Genomic DNA, 19874 nt, shown 5'->3' on the forward strand with positions numbered 1-19874 from the left:
GGTCCAGGGAACTCTTAGCATGGAGGAGGGTTAAGGGAGAGAGTGAGATATGTGGTCTCCTAATTTTATGGAGAAGTGAGAGAAGAGATCTTTGTGTTCCAGGTTGTCTAACTTCTTTCCTGTATCTCCTTTTCTCTCCAACAGAGAGGGGAAGGGTGGCCTTTGTGTTCCCCATCGAGTCACATGATTCCTTTGCTGCACTGGAGATGGAGCCCATCAAGGCCTGGCACACAGATTATGATAGATTCTATGCTAACCTCACCCATGATATAGTCTCTAGGCATATAACAACCTGGAGCAAGAAAATGAGGTCCTCCTCTTTAAAGAAAAGATTGAAGTGTGTAGTGGGTTTGTGGGTGGTTCTGATACATTTTTCAAGATCCCGTAGAGCTCTCCTGGTCCAAAGCACCTCTAGGTGGTCTGGGAGTCTGCCCCAGGGATTGCAGAGCTCTGGGAGGATGGGAATCCCACAGTGAGGAGGAGTCTGGAGAAGGAAGGGATTCTCTATGGGGACAAAGGGAAGCATTTGCAGGGACAGAAGCAGGATTCCTTTGGCGGTAACTTTGATAATCAGTCTTTGGTGGGAGATGTTGGAGATGTGAACTTGTGGGACTGTGCTGTCACCAGTTGAGATTAACAGTGTCTATCATAGTGAGACTTTCAGTCCTAATGTCCTGACCTTGGAGGGCACCAATGGCTGAGGTGCATGGCGAAGTGTTCACCAAGCCCCGGGTGTGGCTCCAAGGTTCTTTCAGATCCTCTCAGTGTTCATGTCCTGAAGGGCAAACCTCGGAGATTAAACCTCTCTCTCCCCATGTGTCAGGCTCTTCAGTGTTTGTTTGCTGAACGTTTTGGAACCTTGCTTAAGCTGTGTTGGGACTGCTCTCCCTCCCCCCACACCCCCACGGCTTGTGGGATCTTAATTCCCCGACCAGGGATTGAACCCACACCCTTAGCAGTGAAAGCACAGAGTCCTAACCGCTGGACCGCCGGGGAATCCCCTGTCCCTCTTCAATGCACCATCACCTGACGGGAGTGTTTGTTAGTAGGCAGCCTATTGAAGCAGTAATCACTGGGGATCAGAACTGAGGAAGATTTTGAGCTTAGAGGTACCTTAGAGACCACATGGAATCATGGTTTTCATACATTTCTTTTGAAAACTTGAGACCAAATAAGACTTTATGGTAACACCCCCCCCTCAAAAATAAACAACAACAACAAACAAAAACTGGTAGAAGCAATGTATATCTTTTTAAGCTGTTTAAATCTTCACTATTTTTTGGAAGGTGTTAGCTGTGGGTGAAATCCCTAATTCTTTCCCAGAGACCTTCTTTCCAAGTAACACAATTTGAAAAGGGATGCTTTAGACCAAAGCCCTTATGGCACAGAGTTTGAGGACCTAGAGAGGAAACGAATGGCTGCAAAAGTAATAGTCTAGCTCAGAGTGGAAATGAAATGCAGGTCTTCTGATTCCCTACATAGTAGATGTATTCTGACGTTGGTCCCAGCCCCTTTCTTCCCATAACTAAGCCTCCACTCCACCCCCAAGGGTGGGTTTTGGCAACTGTGTTTCCACTACGCGCTCTTAAATCACTGACTACATTTGATTTGGACCAATGGTGATCTCCTGACCCAAACTGGACTAGGTGGATTATTTCTCTATTCATACTTTTGAATTAAGAGTGAGAGATTCTCCTTCAGTTTGAGCAGAGTTGAAAGGTGGAGAGAGAGAATTTCCTGGATTCCTGGTTCTTGTTCCTGATAAAAGTGCTTTCAGTAAATCCTTTCAGATTCATGCTACCTGCTACTGGAAAAGTCTTTACTGAAGACCCCTACACAGTTTCTTCATAATTTTCTATCATCGAGACTTAAATTAGCAGGTTTCAGGTGAACAGCTGTTTGTTGCTGATTTCCAGGAGCCCAAACTTTTTTTTTTTTTTCCCGTATAGACTTTTTACATTGTCAGAATTTGGTTTAAGTATTTGGCCCGATCTTAAAAATAGAAAATCCCATATAAATGATCTCATATGATATTTAATCTCTCTGTGAATATTTCTCAATGTTGACATTTATGCTGTAATACAATATATCATGGAGAAAATTTGTTCTTTAGAATTATATCCTAAAAAGTAATAGGGATTATGGGGGGAAATATGGTTTAGGGCATAACATCAAAAACTTATGCAATGATGTAATTGGCTCAATGTCCAAAACAGTGACTATTTCAATAAAACTATTATCATTTATATATCAAGTTACAATAACCAAATAGTGGACTTTACCTTAAAAAAACCCAGATAAATCTAACTTGATAGAGAGGTGTATAAGTAAAGGTTGAGTAGTGGAGATAAAGGCAAAATGCATCAAGATGAGAGACAGCACAGAAAGTACTTCTAAGACAGAGCACATGCCCAGGTGGACCCAGGAAGAATATTTGGTTCCGCATTCCTCCAGTTTGCTGTATTCCCTTGTGTTGGTGTACTTTGTGATAGCTGCTGTTACTTGGTGGTGGAAAATAGTAACTGGCTGAGAAAAAACAACGATGCAACATCTATATTACACTGATATCATTCCCTCACTTACCAGTCACACCTGAATTAGTTCTTGTCCCAAAGCAAGATCTGTAGCTGAACAGAGTGTACTAAAGACCAGTGGTGGTGGTGCTGGAATTTCTGTATTCAAGGGGCTTAGGAGTGGCAGTCTGGTTGAAAAGGGGTACTAGGTGGTACTATATTGAAACTACATTTGAATAGCAAGTATATTTTATTATTTATTTTTTACCTAAGTCACATCATCCCCTCCAAAGTTGGCTCTGGCTTTGTTAATTACATAAGAAAGTGATGTGGCAGAAAGTATGCTGTTCAGAGATGGCCTGGAGCATCGAAAGCTCATGAAGTGATTTTTTAAAAATTTATTTAGTTTTGGCTGTGTTGAGTCTTCGCTGCTGCACGCGGGCTTTCTCTAGTTGCGGCAAGCGGGGGCTACTCTTCGTTGTGGTGCGCGGGCTTCTCATTGCGTAGCTTCTCTTGTTGCAGAGCACAGGCTCTAGGTGCATGGGCTTCAGTAGTTGTGGCATGAGGGCCCAGTAGTTGTGGCTCGCTGGCTCAGTAGTCGTGGCTCACTGGCTGTAGAGCACAGGCTCAGTAATTGTGGCACATGGGCTTAGTTGCTCCACGGCATGTAGGATCTTCCTGGACCAGGGATCGAACCCGTGTCCCCTGCATTGGCAGGCAGATTTTTAACCACTGAGCCACCAGGGAAGTCCCAAAGTGATTTCTTAAGTAGTGTATTTGGCCCCACAGGCTGAGATTCAGAAGCATCAACAACCATTTCAGTTCAGAGATCTGCTTAGGGTGATGACCAAGATGAAACAAAAGGGAGGACAGGAGAGAGACCTTTCCCAAATGTACTTTACCAGCCTGAACAGTTCTTCAGGAAGAGGCAATGGCAGCAGCTTCTGGGGCCCAGAAGCAAACATTCCTGCCCTGAATGTACTTCTGAGGCTGTGCAATTAGGTGGGAGCTCCCAGGGGGTGTCAGAAACAGGAGATGTCAAAAACATAAGACTCAAAGGGGTAGATGGGAATCAAGAGTATTTGATCACACAGAAACAAAAAGGAAGATGTATCAAATGAGACATGGTGATGGGCATTGCCAACATCCTAGATTACTAAACTGTTCAAAAGGTTTCCAATGTCCCCAGTGCTGCTGTCAGAGTGAGCAGAAGTAGAATTCTCTCCCAGCAGGGGTAAATCCATGGACTTCAGATTAATCTCTCAAGGGATTGCTCCCAAATGAGTTTATATATTGACTCAGGACAATCGACATCAGTTCACTTGTGTCTTGTGAAGCTAAACCAAAATTTTCTTCAACTATTTTCATTCTCTCAACCATTACAGGTTTCTATTATTGCCTTTGGCAACATTGAGTCCTGGGTTTGGAGAAAATAATTTTGTCTGGGATATCTGATTTAGTAGCTGTGGTAGTAGCTTGTTTTCTACATTTTGTAGGTGGGAGTCAATGCTGTGGTAATCTTGTGTGCTCTGTTGAACTCTTTGAACTGTTTAAAGAAAGAGCTCATTCAACTTTGCAGGGCTTGTAGGAGCCATGCTCCTCTTGGTGGAAGAAGCCCAGGCTGCAGATGCTGAGGGAATATGTCTCTGCAGTGTGATGCTGGCTGAGACAAAGCAGAATTAGAAGCTGGGGAGAATGAATTTAAAGGCTAATTTCTTTGGATTTTTAACTCACAAGGTGAGAAAATCTGACTTTGGACTTTACTTACGAGGGAATGTAATTTTTAGACTTTAATCTCTCCCTGGAAATTTAATGATGAAGAGTTTTGTATTTAGATTTGGGCATTATATGTTGTGGGCAATTATTACTGAAACACATTAATACTGTCATTTAATTTCATTGCAGAACATTTGATGGAACCATATTTGGATGATATGACTAGAAATAATTTGAACTGGGAAAAGTAGGGAGTTAATTTTAGACTTGGTTGTAGCATGGCCTCAGAGTTAATTTAATTATTCTATTATTCTGACTATTTATTCTGCCAGCAGTCATAGGAGAATTTATGAAGGAGCACTGGGGATAGTTACATCTCTGGCTGGTCACAGGTATATTAATTGAGCCATTTTAGATTAAAAGAACAAAAGATAGAGGTATTTTTGAATGAAATATTCGCTCCCCATTCCTGATGTTTCCTTCCACAGGATGAAAGCAGCATTAGAGGAATGTCCCTGACCTCACTTCCCTTATCCTCATTCATCTCCAGGGGAGAAGTCAGTCATGTCCTGAAGCTGGCTAACACAGGCTTGGTACACTTCTTCCCAACTCTGCATTCAGTGACATCACATTGGTAGTTTGAAATCAGCCCTAGTGGGAGTATTTAAAGCATAGAACCAGCAAACACTACAAATCAGGGCTTTTTGTTCCAGATAACCAGTTTACCAGCAGTATATCTGTCATTTACTCTGAAAGGAATGACTTCTCCTATTATTGACTTTGGGATAAGGAACTGAGCATATGTATGTCAGTCCTTTTCTCTCCCCTCCGTGTGTGTGTGTGTGTGTGTGTGTGTGTGTGTGTGTGTGTGTGTTGGGACCTACCTGTCTGCAAATAGCACTTGTTTGGGTCTACTCTCAGCAATTTGGTGACTTTGACAGTAAATACTCTTCACCTATGAAGAGTAATCTGTCTGGTCTAGCACCACCTGGGACTGGGTGAGTAAAGCTTTTTATATCTGGGGATTGGTATTAAGTCATCTTCACCAACCAAGTTCCCCAGCCCCTTCAGTTTTAAAGTCAATGCTTTGAACTCTGTCTGCCTTCTTAATTTCTCTCAATTGTTTCAAAACTCCGTTGGAAAGGAGAGTAGAATTTATAAGCATCCTTATACCTCAACACTTACATTTTCTCTCTTGAGTTTTTTGGAAGTTGTATGTATATACATTCTTCTACTGGTTATTTTTAACTTAAAAATATTCTGGTTTTTTTTCTAAATTATGTTTTTTATTTTGAGAAATGATCTTACCAAGAACTGGAAATTTGCATCAGAATTTTTAAAACTAAAACTCAAATAATTTAAAGAAAACTTTACCCTCTGTCCCAGTGCTGTCTTTCTTACATATTTTTTCAATAAGTTGACATTTTTAAAATAAACTTTTAATTTTGAAATAATTTTATATTTATAGATAAGTTGCGAAAATAAGGCAGAGAGTTCCTTTATGCCCTTTACCCAATTTCCTCTAATTTTAACATCTTGAATTACAGTGGTACATTTGTCAAAACTAAGAAAATCAGCATTGGTCCATTACTATAAATTGAACTCCAGTTTTCATTCAGATTTCCCTGGTTTTTATACTAATGTCCTTTTTCTGTTCAAGGATTCCATCCAGGACATGACGTTACCTTTAGTCATCATGTGTCCTAAGCCTCACTGGTCTGTGACAATTTTCTGGGTCTTTCCTTGTGTTTCACAACCTTGACAGTTCTGAAGAGTACTGGTCAGGTATTTCGTAGGAAGTCCCTCTATTTGAGGTTATCTTATGTTTCCCTCCTTATTAGACTGGAGTTGTGGGGTTTTAGCATAAATGATTTATTATAAAATACTTTATAAACACAATACATATGTAGATATTTATATACATTATATAATATCTTGAATTCTAAAAGCTGAGTAATAGATATCATTTAAGTAGCTTTTATAACTTGCCTTTTTTATTAAACTTTGTCTTAAGAGTCAGCCCTTTTGAAATAAAGGCTTTTTTTTTTTTTTTGCTATAATGTGATATGTGCATTTCTGAAAATCCTCATGTTCAGCATAATTGTGCACTAAAAATAGCAGGGCTGTGGGATAACTAGACCATAGATAATTAGGGACAGACCACTCAAAACCTATGCATGGGAGACCTTCAAGATGGCAGAGGAGTAAGACACAGAGATCACTTTCTTTCCCACAAATACATCAGAAATACATCTACATGTGGAACAACTCCTACAGAACACTTACCGAACGCTGGCAGAAGACCTCAGACCTCCCAAAAGGCAAGAACCTCCCCAAGTGCCTGGGTAGGGCAAAAGAAAAAAGAAAAAACAGAGACAAAAGAATAGGGACGGGACCTGCAACTCTGGGAGGGAGCTGTGAAGGAGGAAAGATTTCCACACACTACGAAGCGCCTTCACTGGCGGAGTTGGGGGGGTGGCGGAGGGGAAGCTTCGGAGCCACAGAGGAGAGTGCAGCAACAGGGGTACAGAAGGCAAAGCAGAGAGATTCCCGCATAGAGGATTGGTGCCGACAAGCACTCACCAGCCTGAGAGGCTTGTCTGCTACCCTCCGGTACAGGGTTGGACTGGGAGCTGAGGCTTGGGCTTTGGAGGTCAGATCCCAGGGAGAGGACTGGGGTTGGCTGCATGAACAAAGCTTGAAGGGGCTAGTGCGCCACAGCTAACTGTGAGGGAGTCCAGGAAAAAGTATGGAACTGCCTAAGAGGCAAGAGACAATTGTTTGGGGGTGCACGAGGACAGGGGATTCAGAGCACCGCCTAAATGAGCTCCAGAGACGGACGCGAGCTGCGGCTGTCAGCACAGACACCAGAGACTGTCATGAAACGCTAAGGCTGCTGCTGCAGCCACCAAGAAGCCTGTGTGGTGATCCAGGGACAACTTCCCCAGGAGAACACATGGTGCGCCTCAGGCTATTGCAACATCACACCAGCCTCTGCCACCGCAGGCTCGTCCCACATCCGTATCCCGCCCTCCCCCCCGGCCTGAGTGAGCCAGAGCCCCCGAATCAGCTGCTCCTTTAACTCCGGCCTGTCTGAGCGAAGAACAGACGCCCTCAGGCAACCTACAGGCCGAGGCAGGGCCAAATCCAAAGCTGAACCCCAGGAGCTGTGCGAACAAGGAAGAGAAAGGGAAATTTCTCCCAGCAGCCTCAGGAGCAGCGGATTAAATCTCCACAGTCAACTTGATGTACCCTGCAACTGTGGAATAGCTGAATAGACAACGAATCATACCAAGATTGAGGCGGTGGACATTGGGAGCAACTGTAAACTTGGGTTTTCTTTTCTGCATCTAAGTTGTTTCTGGTCTTATGCTTATCTTAGTTTAGTATTTAGAGTTTATTTTCATTGGTAAATTTGTTTATTGATTTGGTTGCTCTCTTCCTTGTTTGTAAATAAATATATATATATATATTTTCATTTTTTCTCTTTTTGTGAGTGTGTATGTGTATGCTTCTTTGTGTGATTTTGTCTGCATAGCTTTACTTTTACCATTTGTCCTAGGGTTCTGTCTGCCAATTTTTTTTTTTAATATATTTTTTAGCACTTGTTATCACTGGTGGGTTTGTTTTTTGGTTTGGTTACTCTCTTATTTCTTTTTTTTTTTCATTTTTTCCTCTTTATTACTTTAATTTTTTTTATTTTAATAACTTTATTTTATCTTCTTATTTTTTCCTTCCTTCTTTCTTCTTTCTCCCTTTTCTTCTGAGCCATGTGGCTGACAGGGTCTTTGTGCTCCAGCCGGGTGTCAGGCCTGTGCCTCTGAGGTGAGAGAGCCGAGTTCAGGACACTGGTCCATGAGAGACCTCCTGGCTCCATGTAATATATAATGGCAAAAGCTCTCCCAGAGATCTCCACCTCAATGCTAAGACCCAGCTCCACTCAATGACCAACAAGCTACAGTGCTGGACACACTATGCCAAACAACTAACAAGACAGGAACAGAACCCCACTCATCAGCAGAGAGGCACCCTAAAATCATAATAAGGTCACAGACACCCCAAAACACACCACCGGATGCAGTCCTGCCCACCAGAAAGACAAGATCCAGCCTCATCCACCAGAACACAGACACCAGCCTGCCCCACCAGGAAGCCTACACAACTCACTGAACCAACCTTAGCCACTGGGGGAAGACACCAAAAACAATGGGAATGACAAGCCTGCAGACTGCAAAAGGAAACCCTAAACACAGTAAGTTAAGGAAAATGAGAAGACAGAGAGACACATAGCTGATGAAGGAGCAAGGTAAAAACCCACCAGACCAATAAGAAGAGGAAATAGGTAGTCTATCTGAAAAATAATTCAGAGTAATGATACTAAAGATGATCCAAAATTTTGGAAATAAAATGGAGAAAATACAACATTTAACAATGACCTAGAAGAACTAAAGAACAACAAACAATGATGAACAACATAATAAATGAAATTAAAAATTCTCTAGAAGGAATCAATAGCAGAATAACTGAGGCAGAAGAGCAGATAAGTGACCTGGAATATAAAATAGTGGAAATAACTACCACAGAGCAGAATAAAGAAAAAAGAATGAAAAGATTTGAGGACAGTCTCAGAGACCTCTGGGCCAATATTAAATGCACCAACATTCAAATTATAAGGGTCCCAGAAGAAGAAGAGAAAAAGAAAGGGACTGAGAAAATATTTGAAGAGACTATAGTTGAAAACTTCCCTAATATGGGAAAGGAAATAGTCCATCAAGTCCAGGAAGTGCAGAGTCCCATAGTGGATAAATCCTAGGAGAAACATGCCAAGACACATATTAATCAAACTGTCAAAAATTAAATACAAAGAAAAAATATTAGAAGCAGCAAGGGAAAAATGACCAATAACGTACAAGGGAATCCCCATAAGGTTAACAGCTGGTCTTTCAGCAGAAACTCTGCGAGCCAGAAGGGAGTGGCAGGACATATTTAAAGTGATGAAAGGGAAAAACCTACAACCAAGATTACTCTACCCAGCAAGGATCTCATTCAGATTTGACAGAGAAATTATAACCTTTGCAGACAAGCAAAAGCTAAGAGAATTCAGGACCACCAAGCCAGCTTTATAACAACTGCTAAAGGAACTTGTCTAGGCAGGAAACACAAGAGAAGGAAAAGACCTACAATAACAAACCCAAAATAATTAAGAAAATGGTAATAAGAACATACATATCAATAACTACCTGAATGTAAATGGCTTAAATGCTCCAACCAAAAGACATAGACTGGCTGAATGGATACAAAAAAAAGACCCATATATATGCTGTCTACAAGAGACCCACTTCATACCTAGGGACACAAACAGACTAAAAGTGAGAGGATGGAAAAAGATATTCCATGCATATGGAAATCAAAAGAAAGCTGGAACAGCAATTTTCATATCAGAAAAAATAGACTTTAAAATAAAGACTATTACAAGAGACAAAGAAGGACACTACATAATGATCAAGGGATCAAACCAAGAAGAAGATATAAAAATTGTAAATATTTATGCACCCAACAGAGGAGCACCTCAATACATAAGGCAAATGTTAACAGCCATAAAAGGGGAAATTGACAGTAACACAATCATAGTAGGGGACTTTAATACTCCACTTTCACCAATGGACACATCATCCAAAATGAAAATGAATAAGGAAACACATGCTTTAAATGATACATTAAACAAGAGGAACTTAATTGATATTTATAGGACATTCCATCCAAAAACAACAGAATACGCTATCTTCTCAAGTGCTTATGGAACATTACCCAGGATGGATCATATCATGGGTCACAAATCAAGCCTTGGTAAATTTAAGAAAACTGAAATCGTATCAAGTATCTTTTCTGACCACAACCCTAAGAGACTAGGTATCAATTACAGGAAAAAAAATCTGTAAAAAATACAAATACATGGAGGTTAAACTACACACTACTAAACAACCAAGAGATCATGAGAGAAATCAAAAAATATCTATAAACAAATGATAATGAAAACACGATGACCCAAAACCTATGGGATGCAGCAAAAGAAGCTCTAAGAGGGAAGTTTATAGCAAATCAATCCTACCTCAAGAAACATCTCAAATAAACAACCTAACCTTACACCTAAAGCAATTAGAGAATGAAGAACAACAACAAAAAAACCCAAAGTTAGCAGAAGGAAAGAAATCATAGCGTAAAAATGAGATCAGAAATAAATGAAAAAGAAATGAAGGAAACAATAGCAAAGGTCAGTAAAACTAAAAGCTGAGTCTTCGAGAAGATAGATAAACAAAACTGATAAACCATTAGCCAGACTCATCAAGAAAAAAAGGGAGAAGACTCAAATCAACAGAATTAGAAATGAAAAAGGAGAAGTAACAACTGACACCACAGAAATACAAAGGATCATGAGAGATTACTACAAGCAGCTATATGCCAATCAAATGGACAACCTGGAAGAAATGGACCAATTCTTAGAAAAGCACAACCTTCTGAGACTGAACCAGAAAGAAATAGAATATAAACTGACAAATCACAAGCACTGAAATTGAGACTGTGATTAAAAATCTTCCAACAAACAAAAGCCCAGGACCAGATGGCTTCACAGGCGAATTCTATCAAACATTTACAGAAGAGCTAACACATATCCTTCTCAAACTCTTCCAAAATATAGCAGAGGGAGGAACACTCCCCAACTCATTCTACGAGGCCACCATCACCCTGATACCAAAACCAGACAAAGATGTCACAAAGAAAGAAAACTACAGGTCAATATCACTGATGAACATAGATACAAAAATCCTCAACAAAATACTAGCAAACAGAATCCAACAACACATTAAAAGGATCATACACCATGATCAAGTGGGATTTATCCCAGGAATGCAAGCATTCTTCAATATATGCAAATCAATCAGTGAGATACACCATATTAACAAATTGAAGGAGAAAAACCATATGATCATCTCAATAGATGCAGAGAAACCTTTCGACAAAATTCAACACTGATTTATGATAAAAACCCTGCAGAAAGTAGGCATAGAGGGAACTTTCCTCAACATAATAAAGGCCATATATGACAAACCCACAGCCAACATCGTCCTCAGTGGTGAAAAACTTAAACCATTTCCTCTAAGATCAGGAACAAGACAGGGTTGCCCACTCTCACCACTGTTATTCAACATGGTGTTGGAAGTTTTAGCCACAGCAATCAGAGAAGAAAAAGAAATAAAAGGAATCCAAATTAGAAAAGAAGAAGTAAAGCTGTCACTGTTTGCAGATGATATGATACTATACATAGAGAATACTAAAGATGCTACCAGAAAACTACTAGAGTGAATCAATGAATTTGGTAACGTAGTAGGATACAAAAATAATGCACAAAAATCTCTGGCATGCCTATACATTAATGATGAAAAATCTGAAAGAGAAATTAAGGAAACACTCTCATTTATCATTGCAACAAAAAGAATAAAATACCTAGGAATAAACCTACCTAAGGAGACAAAAGACCTGTATGCAGAAAACTATAAGACACTGATGAAAGAAATCAAAGATGATAGAAACAGATGGAGAGATATACCATGTTCTTGGATTGGAAGAATCAACATTGTGAAAATGACTATGCTACCCAAAGCAATCTACAGATTCAGTGCAATCCCTATGAAACTACCAATGGCATTTTCCACAGAACTAGAAGAAAGAAAATCACTATTTGTATGCAAACACAAAGACCCCGAATAGCCAGAGCAATCTTGAGAAAGAAAAATGGAGCTGGAGGAGTCAGGCTTCCTGACTTCAGACTATACTACAAAGCTACAGTAATCAAGACAGTATGGTACTGGCACAAAAACAGAAATATGGATCAATGAAACAGGATAGAAAGCCCAGAGATAAGTTCACGCACCTATGGTCACCTAATCTATGACAAAGGAGGCAAGAATATACAATGGAGAAAAGACAGCCTCTTCAATAAGTGCTGCTGGGAAAACTGGACAGCTACATCTAAAAGAATGAAATTAGAACACTCCCTAACACCATACACAAAAATAAACTCAAAATGGATTAAAGACCTAAATGTAAGGCCAAACACTATAAAACTCTTAGAGGAAAACATAGGCAGAACACTCTATGACATAAATCACAGCAAAATTCTTTTTGACCCACCTCCTAGAGAAATGGAAATAAAAACAAAAATAAACAAATGGGACCTAAGGAAACTTAAAAGCTTTTGCACAGCAAAGGAAACCATAAACAAGACAAAAAGAAAACCCTCAGAATGGAGAAAATATTTGCAAATGAAGCAACTGACAAAGGATTAATCTCCAAAATTTACAAGCCACTCACACAGCTCAATATCAAAAAAACAAACAACCCAATCCAAAAATGGGCAGAAGACCTAAATAGACATTTCTCCAAAGATATACAGATTGCCAACAAACACATGAAAGGATGCTCAACATCACTAATCATTAGAGAAATGCAAATAAAAATTACAATGAGGTATCACCTCACACTCGTGAGAATGGGCATCATCAAAAAATCTAGAAACAATAAATGCTGGAGAGGGTGTGGAGAAAAGGGAACACTCTTGCACTGTTGGTGGGAATGTAAATTGATACAGCCACTATGGAGAACAGTATGGAGGTTCCTTAAAAAAGTAAAAATAGAAGTACCATATGACCCAGCAATCCCCCTACTGGGCATATACCGTGAGAAAACCATAATTCAAAAAGACTCATGTACTACAATGTTCATTTCAGCTCTATTTGCAGTAGCCAGGACATGGAAGCAACCTAAGTGTCCATCGACAGATGAATGGTTAAAGAAGATGTGGCACATATATACAATGGAATATTAGTCAGCCATAAAAAGAAACGAAATTGAGTTATTTGTAGTGAGGTGGTTGGACCTAGAATCTGTCATACAGAGTGAAATAAGTCAGAAAGAGAAAAACAAATACTGTATGCTAACATATTATACATGGACTCTAAAAAAATAAAGAAAAAAATGGTTCTGAAGAACCTAGGGTCAGGACAGGAATAAAGACACAGACATAGAGAATGGACTTGAGGACACAGGGAGGGGGAAGGGTTAGCTGGGCTGAAGTGAGAGAGTGGCATGGACATACATACACTACCAGATGTAAAATAGATAGGTAGTGGGAAGCAGCCGCATAGCACAGGGAGATCAGCTCGGTGCTTTGTGATCACCTAGAGGGGTGGGATAGGGAGGGTGGGAGGGAGACACAAGAGGGAGGAGATATGGGGGGATATATGTATATGTATAGCCGATACACTTTGTTATACAGCAGCAACTAACACAACATTGTAAAGAACAAAGATGTTAAAAAGAAAAAAAAAAGAGAAAAACCTATACACTAACACACCAGAGCACTAACATGAACAGTAACAATCCCAATCAAATTATCAGCATGGTGAAGGCTTTTCATACACTTTCACCAGTCTCACAATTAGTCACGCTCTTGCAGCCTTCAGCCCAGTACTCACACAACCTCCTTTTAGACGCATATTTTGAGGGCAATCACCTCCAATAGATGTTGACTTCATCAAAATTTAAAATCTGATCCCTAGTGTAGTTTTAATCATCAAAAATGGTTGTTTTTAAAGGTTGAAGAGAAATATCTTGGCAGCTTGTTCATCAGCACAAGCAGCACCACAATATAGCTTAATGCTATGAAATGCACGGCAATTTTTGAAGCTACTAAACCATCTACTGCATGCACTAATGGCACTTAGAAAGAACTTGCAGCCTTTTCATTAAGATCTCCATATCTTACTAAGTATTTTCTTTAATGGTGAGAAAGTGTGGTCTTTATTGCTTCACAACATTAACCTGTTAGGGAAGATGGCATACGAATGGATATAACTTCTATATTATTCTGACACTGTTCTTTCAGTTACCAATCATATATGTCCTAATTTGCAGCCAGACACTTCTATTTTTTGCAGAGAAGAGTGTATACTTATCTATTTCATCCTTTTTAACTGACGTATACCGCTTCTTCATATGAATATGCATTTCCCAACTGGTGGACATTTGGATTCCTTCTATTTTTTTCCCCAATTACAAGCAATGCTGCAAAAAATTTCCTTGCACATGTCTCTGAGAAAGTTTTTATAGGTTATGTTCCTAGAAGTATTATTGGGTCATAGTACATGAACATATTTAATGGAACATATACAGTAATTTGGGGAGCATTAGCACCATCATGGTATTGGGTTAATTGATGGGTATAATTTAACTATCAATTTATTCATTTTTATGTCCTTGAATAATATTTTATAATTTTTTAAATAAAAGAGTTGCACATTTCCATTGTGCTTACTTCCAGGTATTGTATGGGTTTTATTGTTATTGTGACTGGGATCTTTTATAAGTCATATTTTCTAATTGATTTCTGCTGTGGGAACCATTTTTAATGCATTTCATGGTTATCCTATATCAGCACAAATGTTGAACTCCTATTGATTCTAATAGTTTATGTGCAGGTTTTGCAGGATTTTAAATATAAACAATCATATGTGTAAATCACTGTACATCTTTCTTTTCTGATCATCAGATCACTTTTTTTTTTTTGTCTTGCTGCTTTGTATTGGACAGTGCAGTAAGTTGATAGTAGGCAACTTGTCATGTCACTGACCCTAAAGGGAGGCTTCTAAAATTTCATTTTTAAGAGTGATATTTGCTCTAAGTTTTTAGTATCTACTCTTTTTACTCTTACTTACGATGGATAAATTATATTTTTTCTAAATTTTCTGGTATCTATTGAAATAATCTTATGATGTCATCATTTAAGTCTGTCAAGGTGGTATAAATTATATTGATTGGTTGTCCTAATTTCAAACTATCCCTGAATTTCTGAAGAAAACCTCTGAGAGGTAAGTGTTAATTATTTTACCGTGTTCAAGATGACCCTCTGCAGCTGGCTACCCAGAAAAGGTGCTGGCCAATGTAAATCCCCATGGAAACAACTCAGGCACCCATCCTTGTCAGCTGCAAGGCTTGAACACCTACCTTTCAGTCATACCAGCATGGTCTCACCGTGAATGTATATATGGCTCATCCTTTCTAAGCTTGAGTTAGAGTTGTTTAGCTACGACTACAAGGCTTGGACCTCAGCCCCCAACCACACCAGGGGAAAAGCGAGGCCCACCCCAGCCATGAATGCTCAGTTGTCATGCCATATTGCCATTGTGTCACTGACTCTTATTGCACAGGGGAGAAGCCAGTACTTCTCTAATCATGCAGCCTCACAACCCAAGGGTAGGGGGTCCCTCTTTAGAGTCTGGTGTTTTGCCCTATTAGGTCTCTGAGCATTGCTCTAGAACGTGATTGTTTATGAGCGCACAGCTGTGATGGTGAGTGTCCCCAGTAAATGGTGCTTCAGCAAGCGGGAATATTTGCCATTTGCTCTTGTTTGCTTACCAACTCTACTTAGTCATGATGTTTAAAACTTTCTTTTAAATTTTTAAAATTTATTTATTTATTTTTGGCTGCGTTGGGTCTTTGTTTTTGTGTGGGCTTTTTTAGTTGTGGCGAGTGGGTCTACCCTTCATTGAGGTGCATGGCCTTCTCATTGTGGTGGCTTCTCTTGTTGCAGAGCACAGGCCCTAGGTGCACAGATTTCAGTAGTTGTGGCACGCAGGTTTCAGTAATTGTGGCTCGCAGGCTCTAGAGCACAGGCTCAGTAGCTGTGGCACATGGGCTTAGTTGCTCTGCGGCATGTGGTATATTCCCAGACCAGGGTTCGAACCCATGTCCCCTGCATTGGCAGGTGGATTCTTAACCACTGTGCCACCAGGGAAACCCTAAAACATTTTTATGTAGTTTAATTTGGCTTGCATAAATTTTATGTAAGGTTTTTGCATCTATGTTCATAGATGAGATTAACTTCTCATTTTCTTTTCTTGAACTATTTTTATTTGGGTTGTCATGTTAACTTGTTAAAATAAGTCAGGTAGCTTTCTCTTCTTCAAAATTCTCTATCTTTTTCATCATAGTTTTCTCCCTTCCTCCCTCTCTCCCTTCCTCCCTCTCTCCCTTCCTCCCTCCCTCCCTCCGGTCCGCTTGCTTTCTTTCTCTTTCTTTCTTTCTTTCTTTCTTTCTTTCTTTCTTTCTTTCTTTCTTTCTTTCTTCGTTTCTTCCTTCCTTCCTTCCTTCCTTCCTTCCTTTCTTCCTTTCTTTCTTCTTTCTTTCCATCTATGCTTTATATGCTCTGAGTATATGTTTTTTTAATTGTACTTTTATTTTTATTTTAATTTATCTTATTTATTTATTATTTGGCTGCGTTGGGTCTTCGTTGCTGCGTGCAGGCTTTCTCCAGTTGTGGCGAGTGGGTGCTACTCTTTGTTGTGGTGTGCAGGCTTCTCACTGTGGTGGCTTCTCTTGTTGTGGAGCACGGTATCTAGGTGTGTGGACTTCAGTAGTTGTGGCACACGGGCTCTAGAGTGCAGGCTCAGTAGTTGTAGCACATGGGCTTAGTTGCTCCATGGCATGTGGGACCTTCCTGGACCAGGGCTCAAATCTGCGTCCCTTGCATTGGCAGGTGGATTCTTAACCACTGTGCCACCAGGGGAGCCCTGCTCTGAGTGTCTTAATTATATTTCTCAACAAATAACTTCTCAACTGCTCTTAAATTCTGTTTCCTAAGGTGAGTGTTCCTATGCTTGTGGAATGGGGTGCCCCCTTTTCATGGCGTTAATTCTTCCAGCTTGTCTGTAGTTGCTGTTACTGTTTTCTGTAGCTTGTCTCCAGGGATTTTGAGGAATGAGCAAGAAGTGCTGTCAAGGTGTACCAGTAATTTCTCTTCTGGATGTGGGAGTTTAGAATTTCCTTGTAGGTGTCTCCAGCCTCAGGGATGCCTTACTTCCCAGGTAAAAGTATTCTCACTGCCCAGGTTGAGGTCAATGACCTCTGATACTTAATGCTTGACTAAGAAGGCAAGGGATGGTGACAGTGACTCAACCAATCTCTCCACTACTTTGTTCTACCACTTGCTTCCATTGTCCTTTACTTTGGAGTGCTCTCAGAAACACCTCAAATTTTCAGAACAGCCCTCCCCAGCATATATTTTGGGTTATACTTTTCTTCTATCTATGTGATTTACCTGTTTTTTGTCTTTCAGATATCTCCCACATTTCTTTCTGCCCATGGAACTCTTTCTTTTATTCTTTTAAAAATGTTCTCTATCATTTGTAGGAATTCAGATGGGAAGAAGATATTTGTGCTTGAGTTCTGTCCACCATTGATTACATTTAGCATCTAGCCTTTTTAACCTGCAGTTCCTTCCTACATTCCCTATTATTTCTTCATCTATTACCCCACAACACTACTGAGCTCCAACTCTGTGTCAGGCTCTGCAATAGGCTGCCTGTCAAGAAGGTGATGCCATTGCCCATAAATAATAGAGTATGAACTTTCTCTCATTTTCCTAACAGAGATGCTGCGGCTGTACCAATCTATGTGCACAATTTTTCTTGACCTTGGGATCATCTTTCTTAGATGCCTACCAAGGTTAAAATTGTAGTGTTTGACCACTGAGTAAGTGAAACCAACTGGTCCATGTACTAACAATCAAGCCACCTTGACCTCATTCACAGAGCGTTTGCCATAAGAGAATTAGCTAAATATCTTTGAACACTGCTCTCTATAGCTTCAAATTTTATCAGTTTTTCATTCCTATCAACTTTCCTGCTGACCTGCTTCTCAAATCTCTCCCCTTCTCTGCAGCCTTAATGCTTCTGCCCTAGTTTTTTTTTTTTTTTTTTTTTTCTTTTTTGCGGTACGCGGGCCTCTCACTGTTGTGGCCTCTCCCGCTGCAGAGCACAGGCTCCGGATGCGCAGGCTCAGCGGCCATGGCTCACGGGCCCAGCCACTCCGCGGCATGTGGGATCTTCCCGGACTGGGGCACGAACCCGTGTCCCCTGCATCGGCAGGCGGACTCTCAACCACTGCGCCACCAGGGAAGCCCCAGGAGCCGTCTTTTTGAAATGCAGACATCTAGGGGGATCGCTGGACTTCCCAAGTTCACGAACCAATAAAGCCTCTATTTATATTAGCGAGTCTGAGCTGTTGTCTGATGCTTGCATTTGAAGTGGAGACTAACTTTTCTAAAGATCCTCTGAAACCAAGTTCCTGTGAGTTCAGAATGACCATTACCTCTTCTGCAATAACGTACCTATGGCCCTCTAACCTCCTATAGGGATTCTCTCTGACGAGCACAGCCCCTCTTTTGATAGCTGGTAATTCATGTGAGGTCAGTTATGGGGGTTTAAAACTCTCACTTGATAGAGTAAGAGGTACAAACTATTATATACAAAATAAGCTACAAAGATATACTGTACAACATGGGGAATGTAGCCAATATTTTATAATAACTATAAATGGAGTATAACCTTTAAACATTGTGAGTCACCACATCATACACCTGTAACATATAATATTGTACTGCAACTATATTTCAATTAAAAAGAATTCTCACTCTATCATTACTCCAATTTGAGGAACAGAAACTAAAGATCATTGAGATCCAAGAATCTGCTTTTAGGTTTAATGGCTGGAATGCACTTTTCCTGGCTGCTTGAGTCCCTGGTAGAAAAGGACCCCTCAAGGATGATGGCTGCTGGTTCCTTCCAGAGGTGTCCTTCATCTTGGCCTTTCAGTACTAAGTGAGCTGTTGAAGTTATTCCACAGAGGTCACATCCAAGTATGAAGGATGGGGTTCCCTGTGATTATACATCAAGCAGTTACTTTAGGGAAGGCATATAGTAGACTAGTTAAGCATAGAGGTTCTGGAATCAGCTTGCCTAGGTTTAAATCCTGACTTTACAACCTACTGGCTATGGGGCTTTAGGTAACATAACCCTCTGTATGTCTCAGTTATCTCATCTATAAAGTGGGGAGAAATAATAGTAATTAGTTCAAAGAGTTGTTGAAAGGATCAAATAAGATCATGCATATAGAGCCCTTAAGGTAGTGCCGGCACATAGTAAGCTCTCAAAACAGTTATCTGCTATTATTATTATTAGGCTGTTTTGTATGATATTCCTAAACATAGGTTCATTATATACCACCGAAATACAATTTGGTGGAAGTGGTCTGGGTTGACAGCAAGTGAAGAGTCTGATTTGCCAAAAATTAAGTTCAGAATATTAGGAGGATAAATTTATGAATATTGTATTAGGACTATTGATTCCCCAAGTGACTTTTCATAACCATTTGGAAGCATAGAAGTTAAGGATACATTCTTGGGCAAATATGTGAGTGCAGATGTTCTCTGTTGTCTAATTAGGGCAGACCCATACACCCTGACATTCAGCTAAGCAGAAGGAAGGGTTGACACTTTTTTTCTAGTTAAAGAATCCAGTCAGGAGATATGTCTTAATTATAGAAGACCATCCCAACTCCCCAAGGATGTGGGCTGAGCTAATATTTTTCTCAGAATTCAATTACTGGTACCTTACTACACATAGTTTAGTGGACAACCTCTGGCCCTGATAATTTTAGCCAGAAAAAATTTTAAAGCTTGTATTTGCATTTGGTGAACATTAACAAATCTCAATAAAGCATTCCTAGAATGTTTAAGAAATTTGGCTTACT

At 40.1% G+C, this 19874-nt stretch overlaps 2 protein-coding genes across 2 annotated transcripts in view; both read left to right on the top strand.

Annotated features, from left to right (window-relative positions):
• Positions 1 to 19874, top strand: part of LOC109549579 (C-reactive protein-like) — a 77714-nt gene that overhangs the window by 40923 nt on the left and 16917 nt on the right.
• Positions 207 to 13470, top strand: LOC117313047 (C-reactive protein-like). Its single transcript, XM_033860437.2, is given in 3 exon segments — positions 207 to 264; positions 267 to 337; positions 416 to 13470. Coding segments are annotated over 3 exon segments (345 nt in total). The 3' UTR covers positions 632 to 13470.

This window comes from Tursiops truncatus, chromosome 1, assembly GCF_011762595.2.
Source record: "Tursiops truncatus isolate mTurTru1 chromosome 1, mTurTru1.mat.Y, whole genome shotgun sequence".
Taxonomy (NCBI): Eukaryota; Metazoa; Chordata; class Mammalia; order Artiodactyla; family Delphinidae; genus Tursiops; species Tursiops truncatus.